The sequence below is a fragment of the Plasmodium malariae genome (assembly GCF_900090045.1).
Source record: "Plasmodium malariae genome assembly, chromosome: 12".
NCBI classification, from domain to species: domain Eukaryota; phylum Apicomplexa; class Aconoidasida; order Haemosporida; family Plasmodiidae; genus Plasmodium; species Plasmodium malariae.
In genome coordinates, this window is record NC_041786.1 from 208,642 (window position 1) to 230,321 (window position 21,680).

General features: G+C 25.0%; 4 protein-coding genes across 4 annotated transcripts; 2 read left to right on the plus strand and 2 right to left on the minus strand.

The window, feature by feature from the left end:
- Window positions 1–900: 900 nt before the first annotated feature.
- PmUG01_12013900 (phosphatidylinositol transfer protein, putative) lies at window positions 901–7,354 on the minus strand (the record flags this gene model as incomplete). Its single annotated transcript, XM_029006333.1, has 3 exons — window positions 901–970; window positions 1,130–1,248; window positions 1,580–7,354. 3 exons carry the CDS (start codon window positions 7,352–7,354, stop codon window positions 901–903), a joined length of 5,964 nt encoding a protein of 1,987 aa, XP_028862833.1.
- Window positions 7,355–14,615: 7,261 nt separating this feature from the next.
- On the plus strand, window positions 14,616–16,295 carry PMUG01_12014000 (transcription factor with AP2 domain(s), putative; the record flags this gene model as incomplete). The annotated part of the gene is made up of 1 exon (XM_029006334.1): window positions 14,616–16,295. One exon carries the CDS (start codon window positions 14,616–14,618, stop codon window positions 16,293–16,295), a length of 1,680 nt encoding a protein of 559 aa, XP_028862834.1.
- A 1,887-nt stretch (window positions 16,296–18,182) lies between these two features.
- Window positions 18,183–18,926, plus strand: PmUG01_12014100 (conserved Plasmodium protein, unknown function; the record flags this gene model as incomplete). Its single annotated transcript, XM_029006335.1, has 1 exon — window positions 18,183–18,926. The coding sequence occupies one exon, from the start codon at window positions 18,183–18,185 to the stop codon at window positions 18,924–18,926; it is 744 nt and encodes a 247-aa protein (XP_028862835.1).
- Window positions 18,927–19,677: 751 nt separating this feature from the next.
- On the minus strand, window positions 19,678–21,126 carry PmUG01_12014200 (N6-adenine-specific methylase, putative; the record flags this gene model as incomplete). The annotated part of the gene is made up of 1 exon (XM_029006336.1): window positions 19,678–21,126. The coding sequence occupies one exon, from the start codon at window positions 21,124–21,126 to the stop codon at window positions 19,678–19,680; it is 1,449 nt and encodes a 482-aa protein (XP_028862836.1).
- Between the last annotated feature and the right edge of the window lie 554 nt (window positions 21,127–21,680).

Genomic DNA, 21,680 nt, shown 5'->3' on the forward strand with positions numbered 1-21,680 from the left:
AAAAAAACCAAATAATAAAAACGATCAAATAATAAATAAAAACGACAAAATAATAAATAAAAACGATCAAATAATAAATAAAAACGACAAAATAATAAATAAAAACGATCATAAAATAAATAAAAACGATCATAAAATAAATAAAAAAACTCTAAAATAGTAAGATAAAAATGAAATAAATACAGAAAGAAATAATTAATAAAATAAAATAAATATGCACTAACATAAATATTCAGATGAAACAAAAACGCTCAGACGTAAATATTCAGATGAAACAAAAACGCTCAGAAGTAAATATTCAAATGAAACGTACATGCTACGAAGAAAATATGCACATAATTATGGCAAGTAAAAATAAAAAAAATTTCCATTTATAATATTTTAATTTTTCACAAATACACATGTAAAAATGTATAAATTTTTTAAGGGGCGAAAAAAATCGCCCTTACATATCTGTTGTCTTTTCCTCTCTCTTCTTTTTTGAGTAGTTGTCCATGAGGATTCGTAATTTTATGTAGTCGTGGTTTGACCTACGAACGGTGCAAATGGGACGTATTTATATAAAGGCACATTCTTTAAAAGTCTCATGTTGTATGCTCAAATATATACATACATATAAACGTAAAAACGCAAAACGTAAAAACGCAAAACGCAAAACGTAAAAACGCAAAACGCAAAACGTAAAAACGCAAAACGCAAAACGTAAAAACGCAAAACGCAAAACGTAAAAACGCAAAACGCAAAACGTAAAAACGCAAAACGCAAAACGTAAAAACGCAAAACGCAAAACGTAAAAACGCAAAACGAAAAACGCAAAACGCAAAACGTAAAAACGCAAAACGAAAAACGCAAAACGAAAAACGCATACACATCAACACATAACTGTGCATGTGTCAGTCCTTACTTCGTTAAGTTAGCCGTGTTTTCCTTGTAGGTTAGATTCACTTTAATATCCTGCTCATCGCCATATCTGCTCACCACCCCAAATAAAAAAAAAGTTTTACATATTATAACATAAATACGTAATACAAGCATATATAATACGCGTACATAAATATAAATTATGATATACACATCACATCCACGCTAAGCAAAAGCGCGACGCAAATGAAAAAAAAAAGTGCATTACTCTTTATCACTGTTCAGAATTATTTTATTGAAAACATTGCCACTCAAAATGTTCGTAATCGTTTCCTTTCTTTTAATGACTCCTAAAAATTCTCCATTTCTTTTCGTCTTATCTACAAACTAAGGAGGTAAAGAAAAGGTAAATAAAATAAAAATGCGCCTTAAAGGTCCATATGTATATTCTCACTACAATATGCATAGAAGGTGGCACCCTACATATATATACAGGCATAAAAATATATATATATATATATATATATACATAATTTTACGGGGAAATCTTTGTTTACTCACCCGTCACACGTGTATGGGTGTATGGATGTATGTGTATACGTGTGTACAAGTGTATATATACATGTTTGCGCTTTTGTGTGTACAGGGTGCATATATACATTTACACGTTCGTCTGCTCGTTTATAAAAGAAAAACACCCTCTAGGCTGCTCTCATACCCGTATATCCGCACAGTTGCGCAGGGAGTCGCGTACAACCAATTTGTCGGAAAAGGTAAAGGACAGATTTCCGTGTAACAAGCCCTTCAATGTTAGGTGAGGCAATTTTAGATTCATCTGATAGTTACTCTTCTTATTTTTTATTTGTATCTCGTTGTCTACAACTACGGTAATTTCATCAAATGTACACATATTTTTTAGATTAAAATCTGAAGTAATTTGTGCTCTTGTTTTTACATTTTCCGCATTTAGGGAAAAACATATGGGATAATTATTTTTCATGCTCATACTAATTTTTGAATGTTCAAATGAGGCTTCCAATTTTTCATTTTGTTTCGATAAAATAAAAGAATTTGCAAAAGTGGTATGCAACAAAATCATCGATTTTAATAAGAGGATAACATTACTAATAAATAAATCATCTGAATAATTTAAGTAGTCCTTATTATTTTCTAATCTTTCTATGTAATTACTTAGGACACATTTATTCGGTATGTCAAACAAACGTATGTACTCAACTATGTATAAAAACATCTTAGCTAAATTAATAATAAAAAAAATATCATCCACATTTTCTATCAAAGGTATACATTTCATACAGTTAATATATTCTGTATGTGTTAAGTCATATATGTATCGTATCATATTTTTTGAAATTTCTTCATTATTAATATTATAAAAAATTTTTCGACATATCTGTTTCTCCGCTTCTTTCATATCATATCTCTGCTGCAGTTGTTGTAGTTCTAATAGTTGTAGTATTGGTATTTCAATCTTTTTTTTTTTTTTTGTATCTTCATCATATGTAACATGTTCCTGTCCTCGCCTTTTTTTTTTTTCCTTAAAAGTATACAACATATCATCCATATTGTGCTTATTTAAATTACATTTTGTTAGTAACGATTTACTAATGCTTGAACACCTAGCATAATTTAAAAAATTATTAAAAAGTAATGACTTAAAATTATAACTTGTAAAATAATTGACGTTACACAATTTTTCATTTTTTTCATGGATTAGAAATAAATCAAATCCATCAACTTGTACATATTTTTTACAAAAATTATTTTTAAAATTTCTAAAATTTTTTAAAATATATTTCAACTTTACAAATGACCAATAGAAAAAGTTGTTCCTCAATTTTCGTAAAATTGTCCCCACATTTGGCCCAAACCAAAATGTGAATACATCTCCGTCCATCGAGCGAAAATCAACCTTCCCACTGTCTCTACACTGTCGATCATCACTCACGTTCGTACCGCTTTTACTACTCACCATAATATTTATATTACCATTATCTTTAACACTGTTTGGATTGTTCATTACAGTGTCAACCCAGCTCATACTCCTAACTTCCCCATGTTTCAAATTGATCGTAGGTATTCCATTCATTCCATTTTCTCTATTGTAATCTTCCTTAGATAAATTTATAATGCTCCTATAACCCTGATCGTTCTTTGCTTTTTCTACTTCTAATTTTTCCTCAGCACCGCTTCTCAAGCAGACTGCCACCGTTGCTTCTTCTGCTACTGCGTCTACTCCACTTGTGCAAACTAATGAACCATCTCTATTTCCAATAGTTTCCTCATTCTCATAAGTTTTTCTTCTCCTCCTTATGGTCCCTTCAGTACTTCCATCTTCACTATGAGGTAACATCACCCTGCGTGTCTCAGATACAACATCCCGATCTGCTTCTCCATAATTGAAAAGCTTAAAAAAGTTCTTCGCATTTTTGCTAGTATATTTAATAAAGAAATACGAGCGCAAGTGTTCATGTTCCTTTTTATCTGTACTATTCAGACTATAACATTTTTGTAAATATTGAGTACTGTAAGAATTTCTAGGTCTAAAAAAATAGGAAAAGATACTAAGTAACGGATTCATAAAATAAAGATTAAAAGAACTATACACATAACTCAAACAAGAATTCTTCGTTTTGAATACAGTCTTGTCCACCTCTCCTACATAATATTTGTCATCACTCATTAAAAAAGATGCCAAAAAATTAATATTCATAGGGATATCCATTGAACAGGTATACATAATTTTGCTAAAATAATTATTTTGCAAATACTTATTATAGAAAACCACAAATAAGCATAAAAAAAGAGAAGATAAAAAATAAAAAAGAAATTTAAAACATTTATATAATGATATAAATGAATAAAAACATGAAAGAATAGAAAAAATATAAAAAAATATATAAACCAATTCATTATTCTTCCTTCTGTTATTTATATTATTGTCCATATATAAATCCTCCAAATGATAAGAAAAATCATCTAACACGTTACGATCTACATGATTTAGATTCATATTTAATAAAGAACTCAAAAAACCTTCTACATCATTATATGGTATCATATTTTCATATTTATCATCCAAATGAACTTTTTCAACATGGTTATAATTTCTAAAATGTTGATAATAATAATAATCATCATCATCATCCTCTTTTTTCATATCATTATTATTATTGAATGAATTAATTTTCTCATATAAATGTTCATTTGATGGGTTCAACAATTTATTCCTCATTTCGTAAGCCTCTCCTCCTCCTCCCTCTAAATTGTAATTCTGTCTATACTCGTTAAATTTGATGAAAAAATTCTGAGTCGCTTCACTGTTAATTTTCTCGCCGGAATATAAGAAGTTATCATCTAAACCATTAATACCGTTAACGCTATTTCCACTACCTTTTCCATTATCACCATTACCATACTTACTGATGTTCCTCCTGTTACTACCATTATTACCATCACTACTGTTATTTGTGCATACCCTGCCATATGTTTTCCATTTGCCTTCCTTTTCACCCAAAACTTGTTCATCTGTCGTGCTAAAATAACAGTCATTTTTTTCTGAATACTCTGCATCTTTTCTCCTACCGTAATGGGTATCAACATTTTGTTCCTTTTTATTGTAATCCTCATTCTTGTTCACTGACCTCTCCTTATATTCACCGGTATTGATAAATAATCCTCTCCTTTCCATATCTACTTCTTTCTTACAGTAATTACCACTGCCACCGCCACTGCCACTGCTACTACTACTACTACTACTACTACCACTACCACTACCACTACTACTAATAACACTACTACTACTACCGCTATGTATAAACGTTTCCTTCTCTTCCCCTTCCTCTTTACCATGAGCAATTTCATTCACAATATCACTCCTACTGTTCATATCGAACTTGTCAATTTTATGAACACCAGTAAGGTAACTAGCAGCATCGGTCGATCCGATTCCCATCTCGTCTCGAAGTTCATCGCTATTCCCCCTGAATGACTCAAGAGAATTATTAAAAATCTCGACAACATCCGTGCAACAATTCTTTACAGTGAGACTGTCCTTTGTCATGCTGTTAATATTATCACCTTCCTCGTGCTCCTTCATCTGTTTGTCCTTATGATTCATTTGATATTTTCCTTCAGTAAATCCATTATTCATGAGAGTTGCCATTTGAACATCAATCATACATTTCTTTGTTTGGATTTCATTATCTGCACTTAGATAGCTAAGACTTTTCGAAACAGGGTTAACAACAAATACGCTATTCCTTCCCTTATACTCACCAATCCACTGTATCTGTGCATTCAACAAATCCATTTCACCCTTCAACTCTTTTCTTGTATCATTAATGTAGTAACTCAACTTATTGCCTTTAATAACAAAGTACCTAAGTTTCCACGAGTAAAACATACCATCGTTTAAGCGGTACAAATATTCACCATATGCATTCGTGCCTATATTTTTTTTGAAAAAGAAAAAGCTGTCTGACTCCTCCTTTTGTTCGCTCATTCTTATTGGGTCTACTCTTTCTACAAATGTCTTGTTCTTATTACTCGGTTCACTGTGCGTATCCTTATGTACATCCTCATTTATACACACAGTCATATCTTCACAGTTCAACTTATCATCCTTCTCCTCATTCGGTTCCATATACAACTCCTCCTTCTCCTTCAACATTCTACTCCTTACTCTTGATTCCCTTGGCAAACTTAAATGTCTTTCTGATTGTTCTTCTAAGTTCATATCATTCTTACAGTTATTACTTGAGTCCATAATATCTTCTTCCTCCAATTTGTTAAAATTTTTGAACCCTAGATCTTTGTCCTTTGAATTTTCATCATCTTCACTTTTAGTCCCTTGGCTGTACTGTGTATCATCAACATCTTCCTCATCATCATTAACATTATCATTATCAATATCGATGTCGTTACTTAAGGTTCTTGTACTTGTTTTCACAAACTCCTGTTGTTCAAGTGTTTCCTTTTCTACTACCTTTTCTAAAGTATCTGGACACATTGTAGTATGCGAGTTTTCCTTACATAATGAAATACTTTTATTACTCCTAGTACCATATGATAATGTCGACGGTTGGGAGTGGTTATTATGATGCTCCTCTTCATTTGGAACATTGCTAATTGATACTTGTTTTTCATCAAAACATGCATGATTTTTATTATTACCATATGTCTTCCTTCCTGATTTTCTTATCATTTGTTTGCATGTGTTGGTTAATTTATTATTGTTATTATTGTTATTGTTGTTATTGTTATTATTGTTATTGTTATTGTTAATATTGCTATTGTTGTTGTTAATATTGCTATTGTTGTTGTTAATATTGCTATTGTTGTTGTTATTATTGCTATTTTTATTATCACTATCGTCATTATAATCAAAATCGTCATTATTATCATCATTATTACCATTACCACTGTTGTCATTACCATTATCTTGTTCCTTCTTCTTAGCAGTGTGCTTACCTGAAACCATTTTCGATTCCCCAACGACCTTACCATGGATAGACGACCCACAGGCCTCATTATCACCCTTGTTTTCATTTTCCCCATTACTACTTTTGATACTCTTGTCATTTTTGTTTCCGAGGTGATTACTAAAGAAAAGACTTTCATCACAATGGGTCAAGTTATCAGAAAGAGATCCTTCAGCCTTTGCTTTATTCCACAAATTTTCAAGTTTCTTTTGGACATCTTTTTCAATCTTTCTAATATCTTCAATTGATAAATCAAACCATTCATCAATCCAACAAAATGCTTTTCTATGATATTTTAAAATATTATCTCTCAATGTACCAATAATCCAATTTTCCAGTTTTGAACAAAACATACCAAAATAAGGAACATTAACACTAAATAATTTATAACATGTCATTATAATTTTTGTGTTTTCCTTCCAATTTTCATCAAATTTACCTCTTTTTGCCTTTTCACTATAAAATAAAGAAGGATCTTCTTTCTCTTTATAATCCTTATTTGATATTTTATCATTAACAATATCTATATATACAACTTTTCTTAATGGCAATAATTCCTCTGGTATGTTCAAAGCATTCTCTTCTGTATTAAAACCTATATGATGTGCTGACTCAACTTTAATAGTTGCTTTTGGAAATCCTATTGCTTCATAAACTGTTTTTAGATAAGGATAAAAATTCCATGATCTCTCATCAACTGAACAGTATTTAGGATCAACAAAACTTAACAACCATTTTGGTAATCTATTCAATAAGTTTATTCTTTTATATGTAAATTGCCCAGTATTCCCTTTTTCATCTTCATATCGTTCATTTTTTAATATAACAATACCTTTATTTGTATCATCAGTATTACTACTACTATTCTCTGAATTCTTTAATAACTGTTCACAATCTTCTAACGATGCCTTTGCTACTAAATATAATTGACATAGTCTATACTCCTCAAGCGTCAAGGGCATAGCAAGCCTAAACTCCACCAGTTTCATTTTCTTAAAAAACTTGTTCCAATATTATTATATATATATATGCGTACACACAAGCTGCATACATACATATATATATATATATATATATATATATATATTATATGTTCTACTAGTCTATGCTGTAGCTACACAAAATGCTGCAAAAATTCCATACACTTATGATATCACCTATGAATATGCCTTAATCTGCCTTATACACGCGCACATTTACATAGATGTACATACATGTACAAACATATCCATATATCTTTTTATATGCGTATACTTTTACATATGCATATACCTTTTATATATACTCGTATTTTTATACATATAAATCTAAACTACTATGAATCCGTTGATAAATATTTCCTCACAAGCACACAAACGTGCAAATTGGTACTTATATTTCTTCAAGGGTTTTCCAATATATTAGCACTCACATATACACGTACGTATACATTGACACATAAATAAATAAATAAATAAATAAATATATATATATATAATTACATAGGCGGTACAGCTACATTTATAAAGCTCTTCCCGAGCTATACTAATGTAACGTTCCACGCTCTAAAATTTCAGTGAACTTGGAAAACTAGCAAAATATGCGAACGTCCATGTATATATATCCTCAAAAAAATGTATAAAATGAACACGTTATCGGTTTGTATAATGAAAGCTTTTATTTCTTTCGAAGTTGTAGTAAAATAGTTTACGCTAATTAATCATTCTAGTATTTCATATTAAATGATTTTTTTTTTGGGTATTTTTTTTTTTTGTATTTTTTTGTACTCTTCTAAATTTCTGTTAATTGTTTCCAAAAAAAAAAAAATATTTTTACTATTTTATATTTCACTAGTAAGATATTATAATTACTACTTATTTTTTCCAAATAAATGAACAAAATCTTTTTCAAAAAATTATTTCATTATAAATTTAATAACAAATAATATAAAATATGTCAAATTTTCTTTACACTATTTTCTTTTTAAAAGGTTTTTGAACATGAAAACTATAAGAATATGGATAATAATTATATATGTACAACATATATAATACGTATATAATACATATATATAATATAAATATAATTTACTATAAATTTACAAATATACATAATAAATAAATTTTAACCATACACTTTTTAATTTTTGGTATGTAATATATAAATCTCTAATTTAGTCAGATATATATATATATATATATATATATATAAAATAAACGCAGCAACTTTTTTTTTTTGGAACTTGTTTTTTTTCCTTTATATTTTTTCTAATTTAAAATAAAAATAAATTTATACGATATTAATTAAATATTATTTTAGTATAATTAATCATAATATTAAATTATTATTTTAAGTAGTAATTTCAGTTATTTATATATTTATATTTATATATATATATATATATATATATACGTATATATACATATATATATATATAAAATATATTATATAAGTATAATTCCTTTCCGATGTTGTATTTTTAAAAAATTTCCTTATTAATAATATAGAAAAATTTCAAGAGCTAAATGAATATCATAATTACTCTTAAGAATTATAATGAATTAGCATTTGTATACAATTATTATATAATATGTATACTTTTATTATACTATACGTGTACATATGTACCTCATATATATATATATATATATATATGTAAATATATACTAGTATTTTATTCGTAATATTGTTTAATATTTACGTTTATTTTTACTAATATTTTTATCCAAATATTGTGGTTTATGTGTTTTTCCTGGTTTTTATATATATAGTTGTATACCTTTTTTTTTTTTTATGGTTATATATATATATATAATATATATTATGTATATATATATATTTATATTAAATATACAGAATTTCTAAAAAAAAAAGTAATGGACGAATTTGACTAAAAAAAATAAAACAAAATGAAATAGAAAATATATATAAAAATATATAAAAAAAATATATAAAAAAATTATACAAAAAAACTATATAAAAAAAAATATATAAAAAAATTATGTAAAAAATTTAAGTAAAAAATGTATGTAAAAAATGTATGTAAAAAATATGTAAAAAAGAATACGTAAATAAAATATGTAAATAATTTACGTAAATTATAATAAATAATATATGATATATAATATAAATTGAATAATTAAAATATAGGTATAATTCTAATATTAACGTTAATAATTACAAATGTTTATATATATATATATATATATTTATTTATTTATTTATATTTATAAGAATATGTGTATACTTGCATATTTTATGTATATATTGTATAATCATACGTATATTCGTATGTGTATACTTATATGTAAACTTATACGAATATTTGTAAATTTATACTATATATATATACATGTATATTAACGAGTACTTAGCGTATTATAATATATCTATATATGTATGCATGCTAAAAGGAGTACAGTGGTTTTTTAACAGAAATTTTATTGTAATTTGTTTTATTCCATACGTAGCAAATTTAAGAAAATATTTTCTATCATTTTGACATTGTAATTTTGTTATATTTCATATATACGATAGGAGAAAGAAAATCAAATTTTTATTATTGTTAGCGTCTAATTAATTATTATTTTTTCACGCTGTTCAAGATTTTATTTTTTTTGTTGTTCTTACCTTTTTCAGCACCAAATATATGTAGGAATACGTACATATACATATGTACATTATATACATATGTATATATTTATATATATATTTATATATGTATGCGTATGCTTGAAATTAAGTGCAAGAGTAGCATATTATTATATGCTAGTAGTTAATATATATATTTTATCGAAGGGGGAAATTAGGTATGTTCCACAAAAAGTGGTAACATTCAAAGAGTTTTAAGTGCGCATATACATATATATATATATATATATATATATAAATACATAAAATGTATAAATTTATACATATATATATGCTTTTATATATCGAAAACTCACTTCGCTATAAATGGAAAAGGCGTTCCTTAGTTTTCTTAACATAACAGCAGATTACCGAATTGAAAAAGTGTAATATATATACATATATATATAATACGTACTTTTTACACGCATAATACATATAGCACATTGAAAACTTTTAACACATATAATTGTGCAAATGTAATGCTACTACTATTAAAGTAATTATATAATATATATTATATGTATATACATATAAATTCAATTAGAGGAATAAAAAAAAAAAAAAAAAAAAATAGTAACTTTTGTTTGTAATTTTTTAGCCATTCTTTTTACCTCTTTTTTCATATGTGTATTCTTTTATTTGATTATCCAACTAAGTAATTTTTTCAATTTTCCACTTTTTTTCTTTTTTTTTTTTTTTTTAAACGTCGGACAAATAATAATTAAGACCCCTTTTAAATAAGAGCACATTTTGCTTTCACATATTTGAGTATGTAATAAAATATATGCATACATGCGTACATGTATACAAGCAAATATAATCTTAATAAAACTCTTTAGAAAAAAAAAAAAAAAATAAATAATTTATGCAATATATTACATAATTATCATGTGGATGTGGAACAATATTTAAATAGTATTTTAAAAAAAATATATTTATTTCACTAGATGAAAGAACAAAAAAAAAAAAAAAAAAAAAAAAAAATTATATTATTGTGGACTTCTATTTTACATGGCAGTAATATACACTTACTTTCCTTTTAATATTCTTTTTTCAAAGAAGAACATGCTGTTATTTTGCAAAAAATACGTAGTTATTTTATTGTTATTATATTTCTATAAATTGAAATATTTATTAATTTAATGGGTTAAAGTAATATAAACACATTTTAACTAAATTAATTACTTAATTAAATTAATTTTTCCTTTTTTCCTTTTTTCCTTTTTTCCTTTTTCCTTTTAATATAGTATAACTCATTGTAGAAGTATATTTGTGTACTATACATGCTATTGTGTTATTTGCGTAACTTAGAAAGCGTACAAATATATACGCTTACATCCATATTAAATGTAATAGATTTTTTTTCTTTTTCTTTTTTTCTTTTTTTTTTCTATTTTGAGAACATTATAAGTTCAACAATCAAAAGTACAACGTATTAGATTTTGACTTGAGGTTAATACCTTTTTTTTACTACATAAAAAAAAAGAAAGTTAGGATGTAAGAAAGAAAGAATGTAGTAATCTATACTATTATAGTCCTTAATCTAAATACAGTCCATAATTCTAAATATAATCCTTCCATTAAATGTAGTTCTTTATGCTAATTATTATTTTATCCCCTCATCAACTTTAGTTGTAAACAAAATACATTCACATTTTCGCCTTTTTTTCTCTTTATTTTTATGGATTAATCGAAAATTAACACTTCACATTACATAAGAAAATTTATCATATATGTATAAATAAATAAACATATATATTTATACTAATGTATACATATATGAATATATGCTTATACATGTATGTATGGACATTTTTTCTCATCTCAAAATTAGCTACACGTATTTTTATAAACATTTCGATATATATGTTTTCCAAAAAGTATTTCGCATAAAAAGTAGAAATAATGTAAAAAAAAAAAAAAAAAAATTGCATTTATCACATAAAGAACATACAATTTTGTTCTTTTTTAAATATAGAACCTGAATCGTACAAACATACATTTTATACATATATATATTTATATATAAATATATGTATGTATGTATGTATGTATGTATGTATGTATGTATGTATGTATGTATGTATGTATGTATGTATGTATGTATGTATGTATACTTGAAATATATGCCTATTCAACAAACACACTACTAAGTGACATACATACATACATACTTGTATCACTAAGTGATATACTTACATAAAACAATGATGAATTGTATATGCTTAAATATATATATATATATATATATATATATATATATATATATATATGTATATATATATACATACGTGTAAATATTTTCTTATATATTTTCGCAAAAATAAATATTGCACTCAAAAAAAATATATCATATATACACGTACAAATATTTTATAACGTCATTTTCCTTAAAAAGAAAATTTTGTATTAATTCCATATTTTATAAACAACGACGATGTATATATTTGAATTAATATTAACATCTTTTTATAATTTGCGCAAACTACGCTAATACATCAAAAATTTTATGTTTATTTTTACATGCTACATGTATATATATATGTATATATACGCGTATAGGAACATATTTATGTTTTTATGTTTACCTATTTTTATTTTTCACCTTCACTTTTTCATATGCATTCACTGCACTATCTTCTTTTATTTTCTATGTATCCCTATAAATATTTTGTAATTAGATAAATTTTATTGTTTTTCAGATGTGCGTTCGAATTAGGTCGTTCTTTCTAACCATATGTGCATATATATACTACATACATACATAGGCACGTATATACATAAATACATTTGACCGCACATTTGCACTTTTAACGTACCTGTATGCATTTATGCCGTTTCCATGAACCATTTGTCTCTCTGAAAAGAGCCTTTATAAAATAAAAAAAAAAAGGGTATATAAGCTATAAACCCAATCGAGAGTACTTTTTTTTTTTTCGTGTTTTCAAAAAAAATAAAATGCATATGAATTTGCACAGTTACCTTTGTACGTTTAATTTTATTGTATAAATTTTTTTTTTATTTTTATTCCCACCTTTTTAAGTTATATTTTGCTTTACATTTTGTTTTACATTTAATTATGTATTTATTTTTTAAAATTACTATTTCACGAAAATATTTAATTCGTTTATTATAGAATAGTCGTATATGTGTGGAATATTTGAATGGTAGACAACTAAACAAAAAAAAAAAAAAAAAATGAAAATAAAAGTAAACATAAAAATAATAATAAAAAATTTTAAACTAAGATAAAACCAAGTTATACATTCATTTGGTAAATGGAGAAAGATAATTAGTATTAAGACAAACTTTTCTTATTTATATTTACATTTATTTTATTCCTCGTAGTGTACTTTCTTATTTTTTTTTTTTTTTTTAAGCCATATTATCGTTATTATGTTTTGTTTATATATACTTATATATGCATATACTCGACATGTATAATGTGTATAATTAAATGTATACCTACATATAAACGTTGTAACATGTGTTTTACGTACCTTCGCTTGGTGAGGCGTTGATTTTTAATTATTTATTTTTATATTGATTTATATATTTTTTAATATACTTTTTATAATCTTTTGATCTGTTTTTACTTTATTTTATTATTCTGTTTTATTTTATTTTGCTTTATTTTGCTTTATTTTGCTTTATTTTGCTTTATTTTGCTTTATTTTGCTTTATTTTGCTTTATTTTGCTTTATTTTACTTTATTTTGCTTTATTTTGTTTTATTTTATTTTGTTTTATTTTATTTTGCTTTATTTTATTTTGTTTTATTTTATTTTGTTTTATTTTATTTATTGTTTTATTTTTATTTTATTTTATTTTATTTTTTTATGGTTACATGAAAGTAATTTGAAGTACATTACATATTTAAATTAATTTTACATATCTTCAAAAAATATATTAATATTTGAAATAGCTGCAATTATAAAAATATATACTTTTTATTTTTTATTTTATTTAATATTAGTTCATTTTACATAACGTTCTTTATATTTACTTGTTCTAATGCATATTTAAGTGTATATAGATTTTCGCCTTTATACCAAATTTTATGTCTCTTTTTTTTTTCTTTTTTTCTTTTTTTCTTTTTTTATTTTTTTCTTTTTTTTCTTTTTTTCTCTTTTTTTCTTTAAATACACCTGTTAATGTAAAGAAAATTGCGTACGCTTGTATGTTATAGAACTTTTCATTTTCCCTGCAAGTTGATACATAGAATTATGGTAGCTTATTAAGAGGAAGAAGCGGCTCTCTAGTTTGATGTATTATATATGCATATACATATGTATATATGTATGTATACATGTATGTATATATGTATGTATACATGTACATATATTTGTATGTACGTGTATGTATATATATACGGTCATTCATATGAACCAAAAAGGATAAAAGGGAAGTTCGAGGATTGCCTACCAAGTGTCCGTCTTCATTCCTTCTCCATATTAATTTTATGTATGTGTTTACCCACATGTGCTTAGTGATATAAATGCTCATACGTACGTATAATATATATGTATATATATACACCCACGTGTGTACGTGTGTAAGTCTGTACGTATGTATTGCGTGTATGCCTACACCTCTTTAACCTATTTGTTTTACGTCTTCCCAACAATTCGAGTGGACTATGAATTGCTTCGATGAGAGCGAAGTTAAATATTTAAAAAGTCAGAAAAAAATAAAACGATGCTATAAAGTTTGGGAAAATATTATTAGTAAGAGTATTGGTTGTAGCAAAGAAGAAATAAAAAAAAATATTGCTAAAAGAAAAAGAGATAAAGAAAGATTATTGTCTATTTTATATGGTAGTGTTTTCAAAGGAAGGAAATACCTTTTATACTCCAAAAAATGGAGGGGAAAAACGTTAAATGAAATAATTAATCAAGATAAGAAAAATTATCAAAATTTAAAATATTTAAAAAATGTAGACAACTCTTATTTTTGTAAATTAGCTATAGGATATGTGGATGAAAATGATAAAAATCATTTTAAAAAGAAAGGAGAATCTGAATATATAAAAAATTATGATGTAATGGATGCTAATAATAATAGTACAAATATAAGTACTAATATTAGTGCCAATATTAGTACAAATATTAGTACCAATATTAGTGCTAATATTAGTCCCAATATTAGTACTAATATTAATACCAGTAATAATAATAATAATAGCAATGTGAAAAAATTTCAAGCGAATATCAATATCAACAGTACAACCCATAAAAAGAAGGCAAACCAGGCAGAGAAAAATGCAGCGTATCATACTAAAGATGAAGTGTACGAAAGATTAAACTACTTAGAAAAAAGAAGTTATAGAAATAAATGTAAAATTGATAACCACATTAATAGTAGTTATATCAGTAATAGTAATAATAACCCCAATTTATATACAAATCTTACCTACCATAATAATACTACTACTACTACTAATAATAATAATATTAATAGTAATAGCAATAGTAATCAAATTAACGGTAATAACAGCAATAATAATAGTAATAATAATAGTAGTAATTATCACGTACTAAATCATAATAAATATTATGAAGAGAATTCGGATGAAGGGAAAGTTATCAAATATAAATATTTACCTACTGGTGTTTTCTACAGTAGGGTATCAAGGTCTTTTATAGCAAATTGGATTGATGATAAAACGAAAAAACAAATTAAAATGCCGTATAAAATTTCAGAATTTGGTGTAGAAAAATGTATGATTTTAGCTATCCTTTCAAGAAACCTACGAATAAGTAATCTAAACAATGCTTTAAAATATTATGACAACTTAACAGCAGACCAAAAAGAAAAAATGCTACAAACTATTAGAACAACACAAAAAAGTGAAAAATTATTTAACGATATATTAAAACCAAATAATAATGATTTTATTCACATTATTAATAGTACTTGTCCTATTACTATTACCCATGCAAATAAAAATGAAGAAAATGAATCTAAAAATACAGTTGTAAAAAAAAATATTATGGAAAAAAAAAAAGCCAAACAGAATTATAACAATTCAGAAAAATTACCAACAGGAGTATATTTTTATCAAGGTTCTTATGTAGCTAATTGGTGGGAAACCAACCAAAAAAAGCAGTTTAAAGTACCATTTAAAATTTCTGAATATGGAATTACAAGAGCAAAAAATCTAGCTATTATTTCAAGACTTATTAGATCGTCATCCATTCAAGAAGTTAATCTAATTTTAACTCAAATAGAGCAAAACAAAAATATCACAAAATTGAACTACTCTACAATTTCAAACTTAGCTTTTAAATATGTAAAAAATACTCCGAAAAAAGATTAACCCTACTGCGATTTGCATGTGCGCACAGATATATACGAATACACATATATACATACGCGTATATACATACAAATATAAACATACAACTACATATCTGTATAAACCCAAGAATTAAAGTAAATAATTCGTAATTCGTGCTTTTGCTTCAATATGGTACCTCCAATTTGGTAATTTGTTTGCTCATATATTACATATTTAACACTGAGAAGTGACAGCTAGTCTTTGCAGTAACAAGCATGCTCAGAATATGTACATTATGGTTAAGTTATATAGTATAGCATATTTTTTATTCTCATTCTTTTGAAGTTATAAATCAATGTAATTTGTACATAATAAAAAAAAAAAAAAAAAAAAAAAAAAAAAAAAATAATAATAATAATAATAATAATAATAATAATAATAATAATAATAATAATAATAATAATAATAAATAGTAAAATAAAAAAATAAGAAAATAAGAAAAATTTCTACTCTTTTGCTAATTTTGACACGTTATTTTCCTTTTTCTTTAATATACTACGTCATTTTATGTTGTTTAATCCTTTTTTTCGCCTATTTCTTTGGTACCTTTTCTTTTCTATTCTTTTTCGTTCTCTCTTTTTTTTTTTTTTTTTTTTTTTTTGTGTATATATTATCCTTACACTATTCTATTCGATATTTATTTCGTCTTTCTTTCCCTTTGCAGTACAAAAAATTTGTCTAGAATTTTTCTGTTTAAATGTGCTTTCATAAATTTTTATCGTCTATATTTTTATTAATTTTATAGCTTAAAAGTTGTAATGTTTAGGTATATGAATCTGCATGTTAGTATGCTTCCATTTGATAAGTGTAAGGTTTGCTTTTTATATTAAATTTTAAGATTTTAATTTTTAAACTCACGAGCCATTTATGCTCATTTTAATTTTACCACTTTAAAAAAATATATACGCACATGTGTATATATAAGATTTCAAATTTTATTTACAATAATGAAAAAATAATTCCACTGTAAGTGAATAACGCCTAATTTATTTGCATATAGAATATAATCTCTACTTTTTACTCTTTCTATAGTTCATTTTATGTACGAAAAATTTATCCCCTACAACTTAGGAATTATTACGAATAATTAATGAACTTCATCACATCAACTGGTTATAAATACCATTTTGTATTTCTCATTAGCAATAGATAAAATTTATCTTACTGTAAAATTTTTTATTTCCAAAAAAAAAATGAAAAATAACCTGAACAGTTCATACAACGTATGAGTTTTTTTTTTTTTTTTTATTTTAAAATAAAGTTAAACAATTTTTTTTTTTTTTTAAATAATATGCACATTACCCTTTTAAATCTACAGAAAAATAAATCGACGTGATAATTAAAATTAATAGGAATTAGTTTCAACAAAAAGGTTAAATTATTTTGTTATGTCATTTGATATCATATAAATTTTTATTTTTAAAGGAAGCACTTTTTTTTTCTTTTTTTTTTTGACGCTGTTGTTCATGTATTTTTATGTGTGTACCTATAGTGTATATATGTGTGCGTGTGGTGTATATGTATGTGTCTGCGATTTAGTAACAGACAATGTAGTATAAACGGCGTAAAAACAAAAAAGAAAAAAACACCTTGATCCGGTTTTCTCGCAGATCTGTCGTTTCAAAATTAACAATCGTTAACTGAGAAATACACAAAAGGATTTGCATATATATAAATATATATATATATATATATATATATATATAAATATAAATATATATATAAATATAAATATAAATATAAATATATATATAAATATATATATATATATATATATGTATATATATATATATATATATACGTATACATATACGTTCACATATATCTCGGTTAATCCGTTTTTTTTTTTTTTTGGCCTTAAAAAAGATGGATGACTTTTTGATAAAACTGAAGAAAATATCAGAACAATATAACAACTTGTTGTTGGAAAAAAAGATAATAGATAAAAGAATAACAAACATAGAAGAAAATATACATAAGTATGAAGAGACAAAACAGAAATCACTGAAAGAAGTAGAATTGAAGAAAAATCAATTGCTAAAAAATAAAAATAAACATTTAATAAAATGCCAAAAAATGGAAGAGTTAAACAACAAGCTGAATGAAATATTAATAAGAAAACAAAGGATAGATGATGAAGAGGAAAAAAATATTATAAAAAAGCAAATTGACACAGTTAACAAAACTTATACTTTATTGAACAATGTTCAGAAATTGAATGATACAATAGTTAAGGATAATAACAACTATTATAAATTAATAACTCAGAAAATTCATAATAATAATTTTAGCAACAAAAAAACGTTAAATATATTGAACTGCTTCTTAAATAAAAATAGAGCTACCATTTTAGAAAAAGACAATGAGCATAATGCTTTTCCCAACAACTTTAAAATGATTCAAACGAATGACACAATTCAGAAATTGATACATTTATTTTCAAATGACCACACATCCTTAACTTTAGAAAAACAACAGTTCTTATTTGTACTACTAATGAATGTTTTAAAAAAAATATTTCACATGAAGGAAAAAGTAATACATGATGAGAATAAGTCTAATGAAGTAATTCATAATTTTTTATACAATAATTATATTTTACTACAGTGATTTATGTACAAAGTAACTATCGTTTTGTCTGCACAGATTATCGTAATGATTGCGACTTAAATGTGGTTATTTTTATTTTTATTTTGATTATTATTTTATTTTATTTTATTTTTTATTTTTATTTTTTTTTTTTTTTTTTTTTTTTTTTTTTTTTTTTTTTTTTTTTTTTTTTTTTTTTTTTTTTTTTTTCGAGCTATGTTATTTTTTTTTGGAAACATCTTAATTATTTTTATTGTTCGTTTTGTCTTTTGTTTGTATAAGCTTATAGAACAAAAAAAAAAAATAATAATAAAATAAAATATAATAAATTGATAAATTAATAAATTAATAAACTAATAAACTAATAAATTAATAAATTAATAATATAAATAAACTAACAAATAAATAAAATAACAGATAAATTTATTAATAAACAAACACGTAAATAAATAACTAGCTAAATATGTTGAGGACTGAACATTTAAGTTAATAAAAATACGAGAAACTTCTAAATATATATGGCACATTTGCTCAATGCTTCAAAAAATGAAAAAGACACATATGTTTCAACCAAATTTCAAAAAAAGGATAGCTCTAAAATACGTTTTGTCAATTTTTCCGTGCACACATTACGTCTTTTCCCCTTTTTGAATAAAAATTCACTTTTTTTTTTTTTTTTTTCTCTCTCTCTCTCTCTCTCTATATATATATATATATATATTTCCTCTATGTACGATTTAATTTACTTCCTCTGCTTACTATTCTTCTCTTGTTAAATATATTTCTCCTGCCTGCGCTGCTTACGATTGTAGTGTAAAGGATAAAATTCGTCTTTTCTTTCGTAAGTCTCAAATTTACCTGTACTGTTCAGAACATATAAAGCAAAGTAGGTCCTACCAAATTTTCTATTTCTTAAACCAATTAAATTATAAACCTTGTGTGGTAACATTTCTATTTCTTTTGGATATTCAATAAATATAAGACAGTCATTATCAAATAATTCACTTTCTGAAATACTGTGTATAAGTTTGCTGTATACAATTTGTTCATAGGGAGGAGTAAAAAATGCTAAGTGAAATTTCTCTTCTATATTAAATTTAAAAGGATTATTTAATAATTCTATTGCATCAGATCGAATAATTTTATTATCTAAATGATGTATATTACATAATTTTAAATTTTCATAAATTGTTCTACAAGAATTTAAAGATAAATCTACAAAAGTTATGTTTTGAATGCCTCTAGAAATACATTCAATACCTAAGTTACCACTTCCACTAAATATATCAATTACGTTTATATCAGTACAACTAAATAAGCTCATGTGAGATAAAATGCTAAATATTGATTCTTTTACCTTACTCATCATTGGTCTTGTATAAGTGTCAGGAGAAAAAATTTTCTTGTTTTTAAACTTTCCTTCATGAATACTTAAAATTTTTTTTTTTCTATAATTTATATTTATTGTTTCTCTATATTTTTTTATTTTACAAAATTTATATTTAGATTTTATCTTTCTATTTGGTAATCTTCGGATACTTAATTCTTCCTCTGGTATTCCATATAAGTCCTTTTTCATTATTCTTTTTTCCCTTTTATTTGGTACCTCCATTTTGTTTTTACTCTTTTCTGTCTCGTCATAGTTCTGTTTCTCATTCCTATCACGACAGATTTTACCTCCACTCTCGCCTTCAAATGCTAAGGCAGGTATGTCATCACTATCAAGTCGTTCTGCAGTCATCCCATATCCCTCTAATCGCTCTGCAGTCATTCCATCACCCCCTAATCGCTCTGCAGTCATTCCATCACCCCCTAATCGCTCTGCAGTCATTCCATCGCTTTCGAAATTTTTCTCAATTTCGCTGTTCCCTTTAATAGACTTCTTACCTCCGATGGCGTTGTTAGAAAAAGCCCCTAAAAAAAAGGAGTTCTCTATTTCAACTGTCACAACGTTTTGGAGCTTATTTAATGGATTCCAATTTTTTATATTAGAACGACCGTTTTTGCTAAAACAAAAAAAAGGTTTGTTTACAAAAAGCACATATTTGATATACTTTACCGTGTTAATGTTCTTCTCTTGTGGATAAAATTTACTTATAATGGTATACTTATTATTTCTTATATAATTTGCACAACAAATTTTTGTATTTATATTTGGAAAAAGAACAAAAACACTTATTAATAGAAAAATGAGTGTACCAATATATTTTAAAAAGACCATTTGTTATATACATATACTGTAATATATACATATACTGTAACATATACATATACTGTAACATATACATATACTGTAACATATACATATACTGTAACATATACATATACTGTAACATATACATATATATATGTTACAGTATATCTGTTTTTATTATTCTTCCAAAATTGCATTTTCCATCTGCTTCCGTTCGCTAAACTACACTATACTACACTTTTGTACACTTTTGTGCACTTTTGTACACTTTTGTACACTTTTTTTTTTTTTTTTTTTTTTTTTTTTAACATTCTCTTACAATGTTGTGTCACAAAATGCAATGGAAGCGCTACAAAAACATCCCTTTTAAAATTCATTTATTAATTTTATTAATTCCATTTTTTTATATTTTTCTTTTTTTTTCTCTTTTTTTTTTTTCTTTTTAGTCACTGCAATTTAAAAAAAACAACTCGAGAGACAGAGAAGAAAAAAATATCTCACTTGTGCACATATGCGTGTATATTTATGTATGTACACATACATGTATACAATAAATCCATTTTGTATATGCTATCATTTTC